Raw genomic sequence first — 13,289 nt, 5'->3', positions numbered from 1 at the left:
ACAGGGTGATTTTTTTAACTTGATTTTTTCATAGAGTATGCAACCCCGCATACACTCCTATGAGAATAGCATTAGCGTGTAAGACGGGTTGCATAGTTCTTGGTAAGCCCCAGCGTGTCTACCCTGTATATGTATGTTTGATTAAATATATCACTTTTAATTGTTATGAACAATTAAATTGTTAACTTCTGATTAACTCTTGCCACATAGTTATTATATATTAAGAACTATAATTAAACCTATATTATTTTTAGGAATATGTGTAAAAGAGTTTTACAAGGAAAATATACTTTCAAAGTAACTTTAGGCTAAGGAGATTATGTCTATCCACAGTAATAATAAACAATAACATAATAGCAACAAAAACCAACCGAATTTTTAACAATCTGTGTTTCATTTATTTGTTTATGATAATACAAAAGATTTTTTATTCATTTGCATGTACAGGCATACTTATTAGAAAAAGGAACGAAATAAGAAAAAGGAAATTTGAAATTAATGAAACTCTAGCATATAAAAATATTAATTTTTCCTTCAGTTCAGCATATAAATTGAAAATCTATTCTTATATTCGATCGAGCAGCAGAAAATAAAGAAATCTAACTGACTGACTCGTAGAGGGGTGCTATTGATTTCGGTTGCCTGGACGGCTCAGAAGCAGAAACTCGAAGGGGTCTGTGTAATCCGCCTAACATGTATTTTCCTCTAAAATTCGTACGATTTTTGTTAATATCCTGCATACTTTGTGTCGGTAAGAATAAATCTCAAATCACTAAATATATATGGAATAGATGTAAGTTTCGAAAAGTCTGAATATTTAAGGAAATGTCGGCATTCGTAGGATTGTGCTCAGAAGATGAAGAGAGGCTGGTACGAGATCTCTTTCGAGGATACAATAAATTAATCCGGCCTGTCAAAAACATGACAGAAAATGTTCTCGTTAAATTTGGTCTTGCATTTGTGCAACTTATCAATGTGGTAAGTAAATTTTAGAAACGTATTAGAGTAGCTAGTTTCTAAGATTGCAAATAAGAAAACGATGGTCCTGTTTGAATACAACTTTTTTCTAAATGCGAAAAAATCATACTTTTTTTTTTATTAAATTCAAATTTATTAGTTGTGTTTATGTATGTAATTATTTGTATATTTATTATTACAAATTATTAGTTGAAAAATTGTTTGAATGAAATTTTTAGATCTCTGTGAAGCTTTTTATCGATTAATTTTTTTTTTTTTTGAAACAACCTTTCTCTAGAAAAAAAACAAAAAGTGTGATAAAGATCAAATCAATTATTTTAGATATTTTTAAATATCAGTAGGAATGTTTAATTAAACATACTAGTGAACTTCAGCAAAAATATAAATTACTATTTTCGACACGTAAAAACTCTAACTGGATAGTTTTTGTTTTTCATCGAAAATTTCGCAAAATTGAATTTAAGAAAATAAAATATAATTTTTTTCTATTCCTGGTTCAAATATTTTCTTCAAACAAGTACGAAAAACCAGAACAAATTTTATAGAAAAATATAAATAAATACTATAAATGACAGGATATTAGAACATTCATCTATCATTTAGACACATTTTGTACTTATTTGGATTACATTATCATAACTTCCGATGGAAGATATTACCTTTTTGTGAATCTAGAACTATACCGTCAACTTGGACGAATCACTACCTCGGGCTGATTTGCTACAATAGTTTTCACAAAATCTTAACTAACATTGCTAAAAATGTTAACATCTCACATCGATCACAAGTTAGACTACCCAAAGTTTCATATGTATCTCGTAAAGAAGGAATTCTAATATAACGAAACTACTGGCAATTAAATTTAGAACTATTCCGTCAACCCAGGCGCCGATCCAGAGAAGAACTTGGGAGGGAGTCATACTTAACCTTCCCTTCCACTCTCGAAGGGGCGGTTTATAATAATTTTATACTTATTTCTTTGCTTTGAATTTTAATTATGAATTATATAAATATATTAATTATGAATGTTTTAAATATAATTAACAAACGTTTATCTAAAAAAAATAAAAAATAAATAAAACGTATGTATAGTAAAATTTGATCATGATTTCAAAACGATTTTTATTTTTTATTTTATTAAACTAAGAAATTATTTTCTTAAATTTCAATACAATTATCAGGGTGTTAAATATTTTTTCTTTTAATTTTATAAACGCTGAAGTTCAAATTGAAACATTGAACGTGGAACTATTTTGAATTTTTACCTTTTAAAATTAAAATTTTAAAAATGCTTTCATTCAAATTCTCAATAACTTACAAATGCACAATGGAAACTTTTCATAAATTCTAATTAAACAATTTTCAATTAAATGTAACATAAGTAACATATAACTGTAAACTGCAACATAAAATTTTTTAACTTTTATAAATTATACAGTTCAATGATTCGAAAATATACAAATCTACATAATTGTTTAACTCGTGGATATTGGGCTTCGGCAGATTTTTTCTTGTTTAAAAAAAATTATTGGTCTGAAGAAATCGTTTTGACAAATCGAAACTTGTATTATTTAAAAATGAATGTTATCATTTTCAATGCCCAAAGTTGAAGAATAAATCTACAAGCTTATGAATATTCAAAATTGTATCATTTTAAGCAATTTTAAAGTAGAAACAATAAAAATTGAAAGATTAAAATTTGTTATCAAACGCGTTTTAAATTAAGGTAAATCGACCATTACTGGGACAACATAAAGTATGTCCAATACTGGGACAATAATGAATGACGTTGAGTATCTTTTATATTCCAACATAAATCATAAAAGTAAATATTTTGTTGTATTTTTGAAGTTCTTTTGCATTTATTACCACAATTTATTTTCGTTCTAATACGTTATACATCTAGTAAAAAATAATAAAAAATACGCTTCCAAATCTGTAAATGACCTGCTGCCAAATTCGCCATTTTTTTAAACTTTCCGCATAACTCTTATAGCTGAGCTGATGACTTTCGGTGTGTTTTTAATTAAACTTCGCAGTATCGTGTTAGTGACATACTAAAAAAATTATTTATAAGATCCTCACTTGCCGTTCAATTGATTATTTACTCTGAGAAAGTTGTTCACAGTAGTTTATTGAAACCTCCAATTCTAACGTCAAATTTTGCCAACTGCTTAGGTAAGTAATTTTATAGTAACTCATAAATTTAATTTTTCAATCAAAATTAGTAAATATGCATTAGAACTTGATGTTAAATATTATAAATATTTATGAGATTAATACTATCCACTTAATTTTTTAAATAAATTAAGTAAATTAACTTTTCTGTTAAAAATTTATATTTTAGAATTATAAACATAACTGTTTCGAAGAAAACTCGTCTTTTCAAATTAAAAATTCAATAGTTTGTTTGACAGTTTTTTTCTTTCTTGACTCAAAAAGCTTTTTTTTAATAATATTTGCTTTTTTGTTGCTGAAAATTCGTCTTTTTGGTTCTAAAATTTATCTTTTTATTTATAAATTTCATCTTTCGTGAGCAAAAATGCAACTGCGATTGAAAATTAATCTGTTTAGGTTGAGACTTCAACAGTTTTATTAAAAAGTCGTTTCTTCAATTAATTCAACTGGTTTTAATTTGTAATTAAAATCTTGTTTGGTGAAGTATCAACTATTATATTTTTTGATCAGAATTCACCTGTTTTAGTTAACCTAATACTTCAATTTTCTAACAAATTGTTGAATTTAAAAATAATAAAGACTAATTTTCTACCAAAAAGATGAGGTTTAATCAAAAAATATAATCGCTCACATTGCAAACAGAAAATGTTTTAATTAGAAACTAAAAACAATTAAATTCATTGCAAAAAATTAATTCATTAAAAAAAAAAATTCACAAAGTAGTTCGACTTGTAACCACAACAGATACAGTTTTTATCCACAGATATGATTTGTCAACCAACTAAGATTTTTAATTAAAAAAAGAAAAAATATTTCAACAAAACAGTTGCATCTTTGCTGAAAAATATGAAATTTATAATGAAAAAGATAAATTTACGATCCAAAAAGATGAATTTTCAACGAAATAGTTGAAATATTAATCAAAAAGATTTTTCAGTCAATGAGATTTTCAAATAAATAGTGTATATATATATTTATATATTTATTAATTTGTTTTGGCATATGTCTGTACTAATGAAGTGTCGGTAGGTACTTATTTCATAGTTTTGATAATATGTAAAATCTTAAGTAACATTGTGTATTTCCTGTAGGAGAGAAATTTTGCATTATTTCGCTCTTTATTATTGAGCTATGAATACGCTAACCGGATTTTACTTATCTTTCGCAGGAATTGCTATAATTTTACAACATCCTCCCGCGTGTACGCATTTGTAGTCCTCAATATTACCTCTAGATCAGTTAAACTTTAATCTTCTAATGCAAATATTGAGCTTCTTACTTCGAGGTAGGCAGGACACTCAACCAATAGATGGTGCAGGTTTCCTTGTTCGGATTGATTACAAAATGTACAGTATTCTTCTGTATCAAATTCAACGTATCTCTTTACCCCTCTTGAATTTCATTTACTACTTGCTGGATTTGCATGAACCAGTTATATTTGATCTTTATCGATTTTTGTTGCGCTAGCATAACTAATCTATTCAAACAAATTTTAGGCAACCTAGAATTATCCATCCTTTATAATTTCTCCAGACAGTTTAAGGATCTCTTCAAGGCCTCACTAGATGAAGGAGGATCTCCTATTTCCGTTCTTATGGCTTAGCTTAGACAGAATTTTGGCAGGCCCAGAACTCTTTTGTAGAACATGGTCTGGACAGTATCTATCTGATCTGAATGCCTCATTCCCCAGATTTCTACACCGTAGAACAGGACACTTGTAACTAATGTACGAAATAGAGTTTCTTTCGTTTCCCAGGAATCCAATTTGGTGCGCCATAGAATTTTTAATACCGATTCTGTCGCAACATTGACCGAGGATTTTGCTATTTCTACTGTTTTAGAAGGGAGACCCGAACTCGAGAAAGTCTAGCCCAGATAACAAAATTCCCTTGCCACTGCGATTGGATTTTCACCGTAGATGAAGGTGCAGCTTTCCTCCTTAAGCTTTCCCTTGTGGAAAATTACTATCTTAGGTTTTTTTCATTTACTTTAAGTGTGTTAATTTCACAAAAGTTCATTAAACATTTGATTTTCTTTCGCATATCGACTGGTGATTCTAAAAACATAACTAAGCCGTCACCGTAAGCAATAGTCAGAAGGTCGTGTTCCGAGTCAATCGAAAAACCATCGCATCCATTCTCCCTGAAAAAGTCCTCAAAGTGATGGAGGAATAAAGCATATGCCTGCCGGAAATAGTCATACCATTTCTATGGACTTATAGGGTTATTTGAGTTCGTGCGTGGTCGAAATTAATAGACTGTTAACCAAAAAGTTTTCGTATTACGACATGATCGAATTGAACTGGTAAATGATTAACCGTATGACTTGCGTTTTGCTTCAAAATATTTTTCATAATTCTTTTTTGCCTCTTTATATTTTTTTAAATCTAGCTCAATTTTGAATTCAGTCTTAAGGCCATGTGACGAGAGGGTCACGTGACCAAACCTGGTCTTCAATTATTCTTTCCCAACTTACGTCCAAAAGAAATGAGGTATCGCTCTGAAAGTTTGGGAAATGAAAGAGGAGGTAATAAAGTCCATGTCTCTGCTTTGTTCCTGTGGAAATTTTAATAAAAAATTTTTTCTTAAAGAAAATACCAATGAAAGTTTTCTTTCCCAACTTACGTCCACACAAAATGAGATATCGTGTTAAAAATTTGGCACGATAACTAGAAGGCATGCAAGAATGTGTCTCTGGTCCTAAATAATTAGAATAGTGAAAAAAGTTTTTTTTAATTACTATTTTGGAGAAATACCAACCGTGCTGTCTTCAAACCCTTCAAGCAATTTGCAATTTTATCAATGGGCTAGTTATAATGCTTATATTTAGCAAAGTGGGGCAAAACAACAAAAATTTCTCATGAACATTATGCTCAAATAATGCAAAAACTAATGTTTGCACTTGAAATGCAAATAAACATATTTGGTCTGACATACGTATCAGTCTGGTATCAGATGTGTCAAAGCAGCACTAGCGCAGCGAGTAGACAAAAGTCAAACTTCTGTTGCAAAACCTAAATGTGCCCGTCGATAATCATTATTTTGCATAAATAAACTTTTTTCTCCCTCCAACTCTTTGCAAGGCCACAAACATATTTTTCAATATGGGCGAAAATATATTGATCTTAGGGCTGATTTTATCAGTTGTTATACTTATCACATGGCCTTAACGCATTTTCTGAGACACCTCCTTACACACCGTTTACTACCTGCGCGATCCCCACCGAACCAGGGGTTTCGGTATGTCAGATTTTTAGGCTTATGACATGTTTCCCTCATATAAACTTTCGTAGCTTCTGTTCTAATGGATTCTATAAGCTTGGAATTCAAAACATCGACGTCAAGCTCCGGTGAGGCTTCCGAAGAAATATGACACATGCTCTGTGTATACTCATTTAATAATTTACTGTCCCATTTTATTTACACAAATTGATTTTCTACCATTTTTTCTCTAATAACCTCGAAATAAATACCTGTCTTTATAACTATCGGCATTTGATCAGAGTGTGTAACGATATGAAGTCCTTCAAAATCTTTAACAAGTTCCAGGAAGTGCCAGTGGCAGGCTGCAAGGTCAATTACACTGAATCTGCGGGTTGCGTGAGAAGTATAGTTACCTAGAACATCACCAGGAAATCTTCCATTTAAGATAGACAGCTTATTACAATCACAGAACTCTATCAATTTCCTACCAAATGTGTCAACTTTTGTATCCAGTAAATTTCTTGTACACAGAGCATGATCACCCTGCGCTAGAAATTGCTCTTTTAAGCCGACCGCTTCACCTACTCGAGAATTGAAATTATCCCCTACAAACACTGGTAGATGTGAATATCGCTCGAAGGCCTTACCTAGAGATAAATTTTAAGACCTCAATGACCCATCAATATCATTAGTTGGTTAGGAATAGGCTACAGTTACAATAAATTGGAAATTTGGATTGGAAATTTTTAGAATTAATGTTTCTGAATCATTTTCAAGAATTTCATGTTCGTATAAGTGACTTTTATACGCGACTATGAGACCCCTCCTCGCTCTACCCTTATAATTTTCTTTTGTAGTGTGCGATACAACTAAACTGTACTTATCCAACCAGGATGGTGAAGAAGTTGGGTCCTTTGAAATACAAGTCTCCATGAAGCACAGAATCTCCGTTTCCAGTACGTGCTGCATAAGATCCGAAGAGTTTTTGAAGCCGTATACATTCCAAAAATTGTACGTAGATAAGGGTCCTCTTGATTGCTTGCCTACCTAGTTTCTTCTTCAACATTCTGAGATAGTTTCCCATCCGTCTTGCCTTTCTTTGTTGTAAATTCCTCTACCTTCTGCTTTATATGTTTAGTTGTTTTCTGTTTTGTTGATTTGGGCGTTATTAGCAAATACGTGTTAATTGAGCGATCTGACTTTGAGTTCGCAGATTCTGAGCGAGGCCGTCCAGGACCCCTTCTATTTTGATTCTTAACAGTATCTTCAGCATTAATAAATTTGTTTTTTGTGTCTTCATGGAGAGAATTAGCCTCTTTCTTTTGTGGCTCCGGCTGTATGATAGCTTGAATTTCTTCCGATGTTATTGCTGAGTATCCTCTATACAACTTAAGTCCCTCCAATGTGGTCTCCTCGCCTTGCATTTTGATTATGTATCTTGCCTGTAAAAGTGACCTTTTTTCTTTCCTTTCTTCTGGTGATGCATCATTTTCTATCGCGAATTTCATTTTTCCAAAATTAAGCACTTTGTCGAAAAACGGTTGTTTCCATCATGGGGCAATTAACTTAATAAGGATTGGCCTATTTCTAGATGCAGAGAAATTACGCACCCTGTATACAGAAGCAATCACATGTTCTTTGATGTCAACACCAGCTGTGTTTACTATATTCAGTACCTTCCCGAGTAATTGATTTTTCGTTTCCTCCTTATCAGCAACCTTGATAACATTAAACTGAAGGACCTGACCGAACTTTCCATAATTTCGATTCTCTTATTCGTCACTTTTAGTTTTTCCTCAATGTCATCGAGTTTCTTTTTACCATGGATTGGGTAGACTTCATCTTCTCGACGTCTTTTCTCATATCCTCGTTCGTTTTTCTCAATGACCTGATGTCGTCTCGAATCTCTAGAAGCAGTGTTGTATGCTGATCGGCCATTTTGCAGCTCCAGTTATTGGGTCGGAGAAAAATTTGTCCACCAATATTGTCACATTACGATACCACAAAGTTCACTATGCACAACAGATATACAAAGCACTCAAGCATAAAAAAGAGCACAATTCCCGAGCCAAATTCACGAAATTCTCGGTGAAGTATAGGAGCGAGTGCAAACACGCCCTGTCGGCTCGGCTTCCAACACGACACTCCTTCAAACAAATAATAAAATTTTTAACCAAAAAAATAAATGAAATTGTTTGATGCTTTTTTAAATTTTTGTACTAATTTTAATTAAGATGAATTCAATATAAAAATTTACAACTAAACAGTTAAATTTGCAAGTAAATCGATCATAATCATCTTATTAATATTTATAATATTTAATATTAATCTACAATATTAAATGTTAATGCATACTTAATAATGTGATTAAAAATTAAATTTATAAGTTATTATTAAATTACTTATACCTAAGCAGTTGGAAAAATTTGAGTTTAGATTTGGAGGCTTTAACAAACTACGTTGAACAATTTCTTTAGAATAAATAATCAATTGAACGGCAAGCGTGGATTTTTAACAAAAAATTTTAATTCACAATTTTAAAATTGTGTTTATGTGGTTTAGCTTTTCGTAACTGTCCCAGCAATGGTCGGTTTACCTTAGAAGTTCAATTATTTTAATTTTTAGACGTTGGAAATGAATCATTGTTCAATTGTTATTTATGCAGAAAAATTTGTTTTGAAATCTTCTAAAACATTTTCTAAAAGTATATTTTATAATTAAAAATCAATTTGAATTTTTCAAGGAAGCTTAACAAAAAGTAGATTATTTCTGAGCCTTTTAAAATACCTAAAAAGCTACCAAATTTTATTTTAAAATCATTACAAATCTACATTCAACTTTTTATTTTTTGGAATTTTTACAGATTTTATATTATTTTTGAAAGTTTTTTAAAACTTCTAAATTTCTTTTGAAATGATTTGAATTTTTCCTAGAACTTTTAAAAAGTCCTGCAAAATTACAAAATTTCCTCAAATTCTTCCAGATTGTTTTTACAGTTTTAAAAATCATCTTTTAAAATCTTTTTAAATAGTTTCTTGAAATTAATTTTTCAAAATGAAATATTATTCAAATTTTTTGAGCAATATTAATAAACTATTTCATAATCTTGAAATCTTTCAAAATGCTTGAAAAGATTGAAAGATTTTTGTTTGTAACCTTAAAAAATCTACATTTTGTTTGAAATTTTTCGATGTCTTTTCAAGTTTCAAATTATTTTTGTACTTCTTTAAAACTTCTAAATGTCTCTTAAATTTATTCCAATTTTTCCAAATTTATAACTTTTCATCAAAATTTGCTCTTGTGTTGAAATGTTCTTAAATAAAAATTTAAGAAATTTAAATGAGAATAAAATAAAATTAAAAATTCTATTTAACTTCTAATAATCAAGTTAATCTGAAGGATTCCTGAAAATGAAGCCATGAATCTAGCGACAAAATTTAGACCACCAACATAAAATGTTCTTATTGAAATCTGAAAAAAATTCTTTTTCGTCCGTTTAATGCGTACACTTTAACTTCATTTTTCAAATATCATAAATATTATAACTTAAATCGAAAACTGTAATTTAAACTTCTGAGGAATTATAGCCATAAATTGTAACTACAATTTTTTTCGCTGTGTTTTTAAAAAAGGTTTTCAAAGCACCTTTTGCTTTGAAGATTACATTCTCATAACGAAACTCGCGCTTTCCGCTCTATAATTTGTGTCCAATTGAAAAACTTCATCAAGATAATTTGTAAATCTTGTTCAAATCTACTAAAAACAAAGCTTTAAACTTACGGAACTCTTGAAACAAAATTTCATATTTTTTAAAATTATGTAACTTTTGGAACTTTTGTCTAATTCAGAAATTTTATAAGAATAGTTACAATATAACTATATTTTATATCTAACATTTAACTGAACATTTTCAAAATTCTCAAAAGTATATAACTTAACCTTCATTTTTGGAACCTTAGGAAGTGTATTAAAGGCTGACTCGATTCGACAAATCCTTCAAAAGTTAGCTTGGCTATAACATTCAGGTAACTATACATACCGACATACAGACGGACATACAGACAGGCAACGATAAAATTGTATGATTTTCGGATTCTGTGAGTCCCGAAACGTAAACATCCGTTTAAAACGAGAAATAAAATATTTGGACGATTTCATTATACTATCATGAATGAGAATGTATAAATTAGTTTTCCCTTTGGACAAAAATAAAAAACAGGAGAGAAAAATGAGAAAGCAAACAAACAAATCCCCTTATTTCTCTTTTTTATTTCTTTCGTCTTTTTTATTTTTATTACTACCAAATAATAATACCAAAAACATTTGTAAAAAATAATCACCAACGTTTAGGCACTCATACAGTACCCTTATCAAGGCAAACAAATGTAGCAGGCAGGAACAGCACCGCAACCACGATGCCCCCTCCCTGACACCTAAAAATCAATACTTGAGAATTAAGTGAAAGTTCAAAAGATAAGCCAGCTATAAACAAACTTAAGATAGAAATGTCCTCCAATTTAAGTCAGCTAAATTAAAATTTAAGAAATTTACATGGCATTAAAATCTAATTTAAATTCCAATTTAACGCCCAATAATCAAGTGGTATTATTAATTTTTCGAAAAAAAAAATCATTTTTAATTTTTCCAGGAACCTTAAGACAATTTTTGCACTATCGTACAACCTTTTAAGATTCTTAAAAGCTTCAAAATTTTATTTAAACAATTTTAAGTATTTTTAGCTTTAAATCCTAATACTCGGCAGGTCCTCCCTGCATGCTCTGTCACGAATAATAGACTCCTGCGCGAGGTTAGAGAGAGCTTTTCAGTCATAGATTTTCCTCGAAAACGCTCCAAAATTGCGAATTCGGAAATAAGTAGGCTTCCGCGAGCATTACAGAGGCTTTCGCGATATCCTAAATCTCCCTCCGTGCTCTGTCAAACCAAGTTCGTGCCGACGATTTCACAGTATTGAGCAAGCACGTAGCGAGGTTTCAAAAAAATATTCAATGTTTCACAAGTGCTTGCTAAAGCCTCTTTAATGCTCGCGGAAGCCTACTTATTTTCGAATTCGCAATTTTCGAGGAAAATCGAGGACTGAAAAGCTCTCTCCAACCTCGCGCAGAACTCTATTTTTCGTGATAGAGCGTGCAGGGATGACTTGCCAAGAATTAGGATTTTGATTTGGGGAGCATTATCATTAAGGGTGTTGGTTCAATCCGACTTTGAATTTTTTTTTTTAATAGGTACGACACTGATTCCATATATATTTTTTCCGACGGATTTGTGAACGAAAGAAGAAAAACTTGTCGAATATTCGGATTTTTGCGAGATCCTCGGATCATTAAAATGTTAAAAAATCAAAAAATTTGTTGAGGAAATGATTATTTTTCCGGCAAATATGAATTTTGCGAAAGATAGAAACCAGCGGGTAGTAGACAGCAGCATTTAAAAGATTAGAATCGTTTGCTAATTTATTTTTTTACTCACAATTCTGAAATAATAGAAAAATTCTAGAGATTCACGGCTCTTCCAAAGGGCCAGGGACCAAAAAATCCGGGACACGTGTCTCATTATTTTTGAAGCAATATCGATTGATGATAGTCTCATCAAAAAGTCCATGTCCCAGAAGAGGTTTTTCCCTTTGAGAATGGTAGTCTTGACCCACGGTCAGTAACGAAGGGCGCGCCGATTACGCGTATAGAGTGAAGGTAACAGCTAGCCTGGTGGTTGATCACAAATACAGTTACAAAAACACAGACAGGGCATGTCAGTTCTCTCCGCTTTTTGCTCCATTTCGCAAAGTATTTCGCAAAATTTGGGGACACCATCTTAAAGACCTGGCCCTTTGGAAGAGCCGTGAATCACTAGAATCCTTCTATTATGTCAGAATTTTGAGTAAAAAAATAAATTACCAAACGATTCTAATCTTTTAAATGCTGCCGTCTGCTACCCGCTGGTTTATATCTTTCGCTAAATTCATATTTGTCGGGAAAATAATCATTTCCTCAACAAATTTCTTGATTTTTCAACATTTTATTGATCCGAGGATCTAGTAAGAGCCCGGATATTCGACAAGTTTTCCTTCTTTCGTTCACAAATCCTTCGGAAAAATATATGGAATCAGTACCGTATCTATAAAAAAATTCAAAATCGGACTGACACTTGTGTTGTATTCCATGCAGGCGAACATATTTTCGAATTTTTTTAATTCCTTTTAATCCGAGCTGTAAACAAACCTCTCATTGTTTTTTCAAATCCCATACTTACATGCTGTATTTTCCACAATTTTTCATTCTTTCATTTAATCCCTTCAATTCTTTTCATAATGTTGTATAAGGGAAACAAACTTGATTTATCTTTAAACATAATTATAAAAATATTCTTTGGCAATAATACAAATTATTTCTAATAACATAATTAATTTATATTTATAACTGATTTTTTTCTAAATCGATTAAAAGAACTTTCTTTTGCGTCTTCAAAGTGACATTATTCCTTTTCATTTTATTCTCTCTTTCGAATTCCTTCGTGTTTTAATTCCTCTCAAAACACACACACACACACACACACACACACACGCGCGCGCGCGCGCGCGCGCACGCACGCACACAATATGTATATATATACATGATTCAAAATTCTGCATTTTTCCCGCAAGTGTTTTAGCATATCTCGATACCTCTCTTTCTTTTCATTTTCCTTGGTTATGATGTTTTTGTCAGCTAGTGCCGAAAATTCGATAACGAACATGGTTCGCTTCTCGAAGTCAAGAAGAAACATGTCAGGCCTCAAGTGAGCAACAGAAACAATTGTCGAGAATATAAAGTTCCAGTATACCAGGTGTATACATATGAAACCGGTATTTTTTCAAGAAAAAAACACATTTATTTCAAGAGAATGATAACAAATATTTTATTCAAAGTATGCGCC

General features: G+C 31.2%; 1 protein-coding gene across 1 annotated transcript in view; it reads left to right on the top strand.

The window, feature by feature from the left end:
* The first annotated feature begins 658 nt into the window (after positions 1-658).
* LOC117169664 (acetylcholine receptor subunit beta-like 1) overlaps positions 659-13,289 on the top strand; it is a 239,053-nt gene continuing 226,422 nt past the window's right edge. Inside the window, exons 1-2 of the mRNA XM_033356144.1 lie at positions 659-751; positions 842-978. Coding sequence (XP_033212035.1) covers positions 694-751; positions 842-978 — 195 coding nt within the window. The 5' untranslated portion in view covers positions 659-693. The remainder of the gene's footprint in view (positions 752-841; positions 979-13,289) is intronic.

The sequence above is a fragment of the Belonocnema kinseyi genome, chromosome 3 (assembly GCF_010883055.1).
Source record: "Belonocnema kinseyi isolate 2016_QV_RU_SX_M_011 chromosome 3, B_treatae_v1, whole genome shotgun sequence".
NCBI classification, from domain to species: domain Eukaryota; kingdom Metazoa; phylum Arthropoda; class Insecta; order Hymenoptera; family Cynipidae; genus Belonocnema; species Belonocnema kinseyi.
This window is presented reverse-complemented; position numbering and strand designations above follow the sequence as displayed.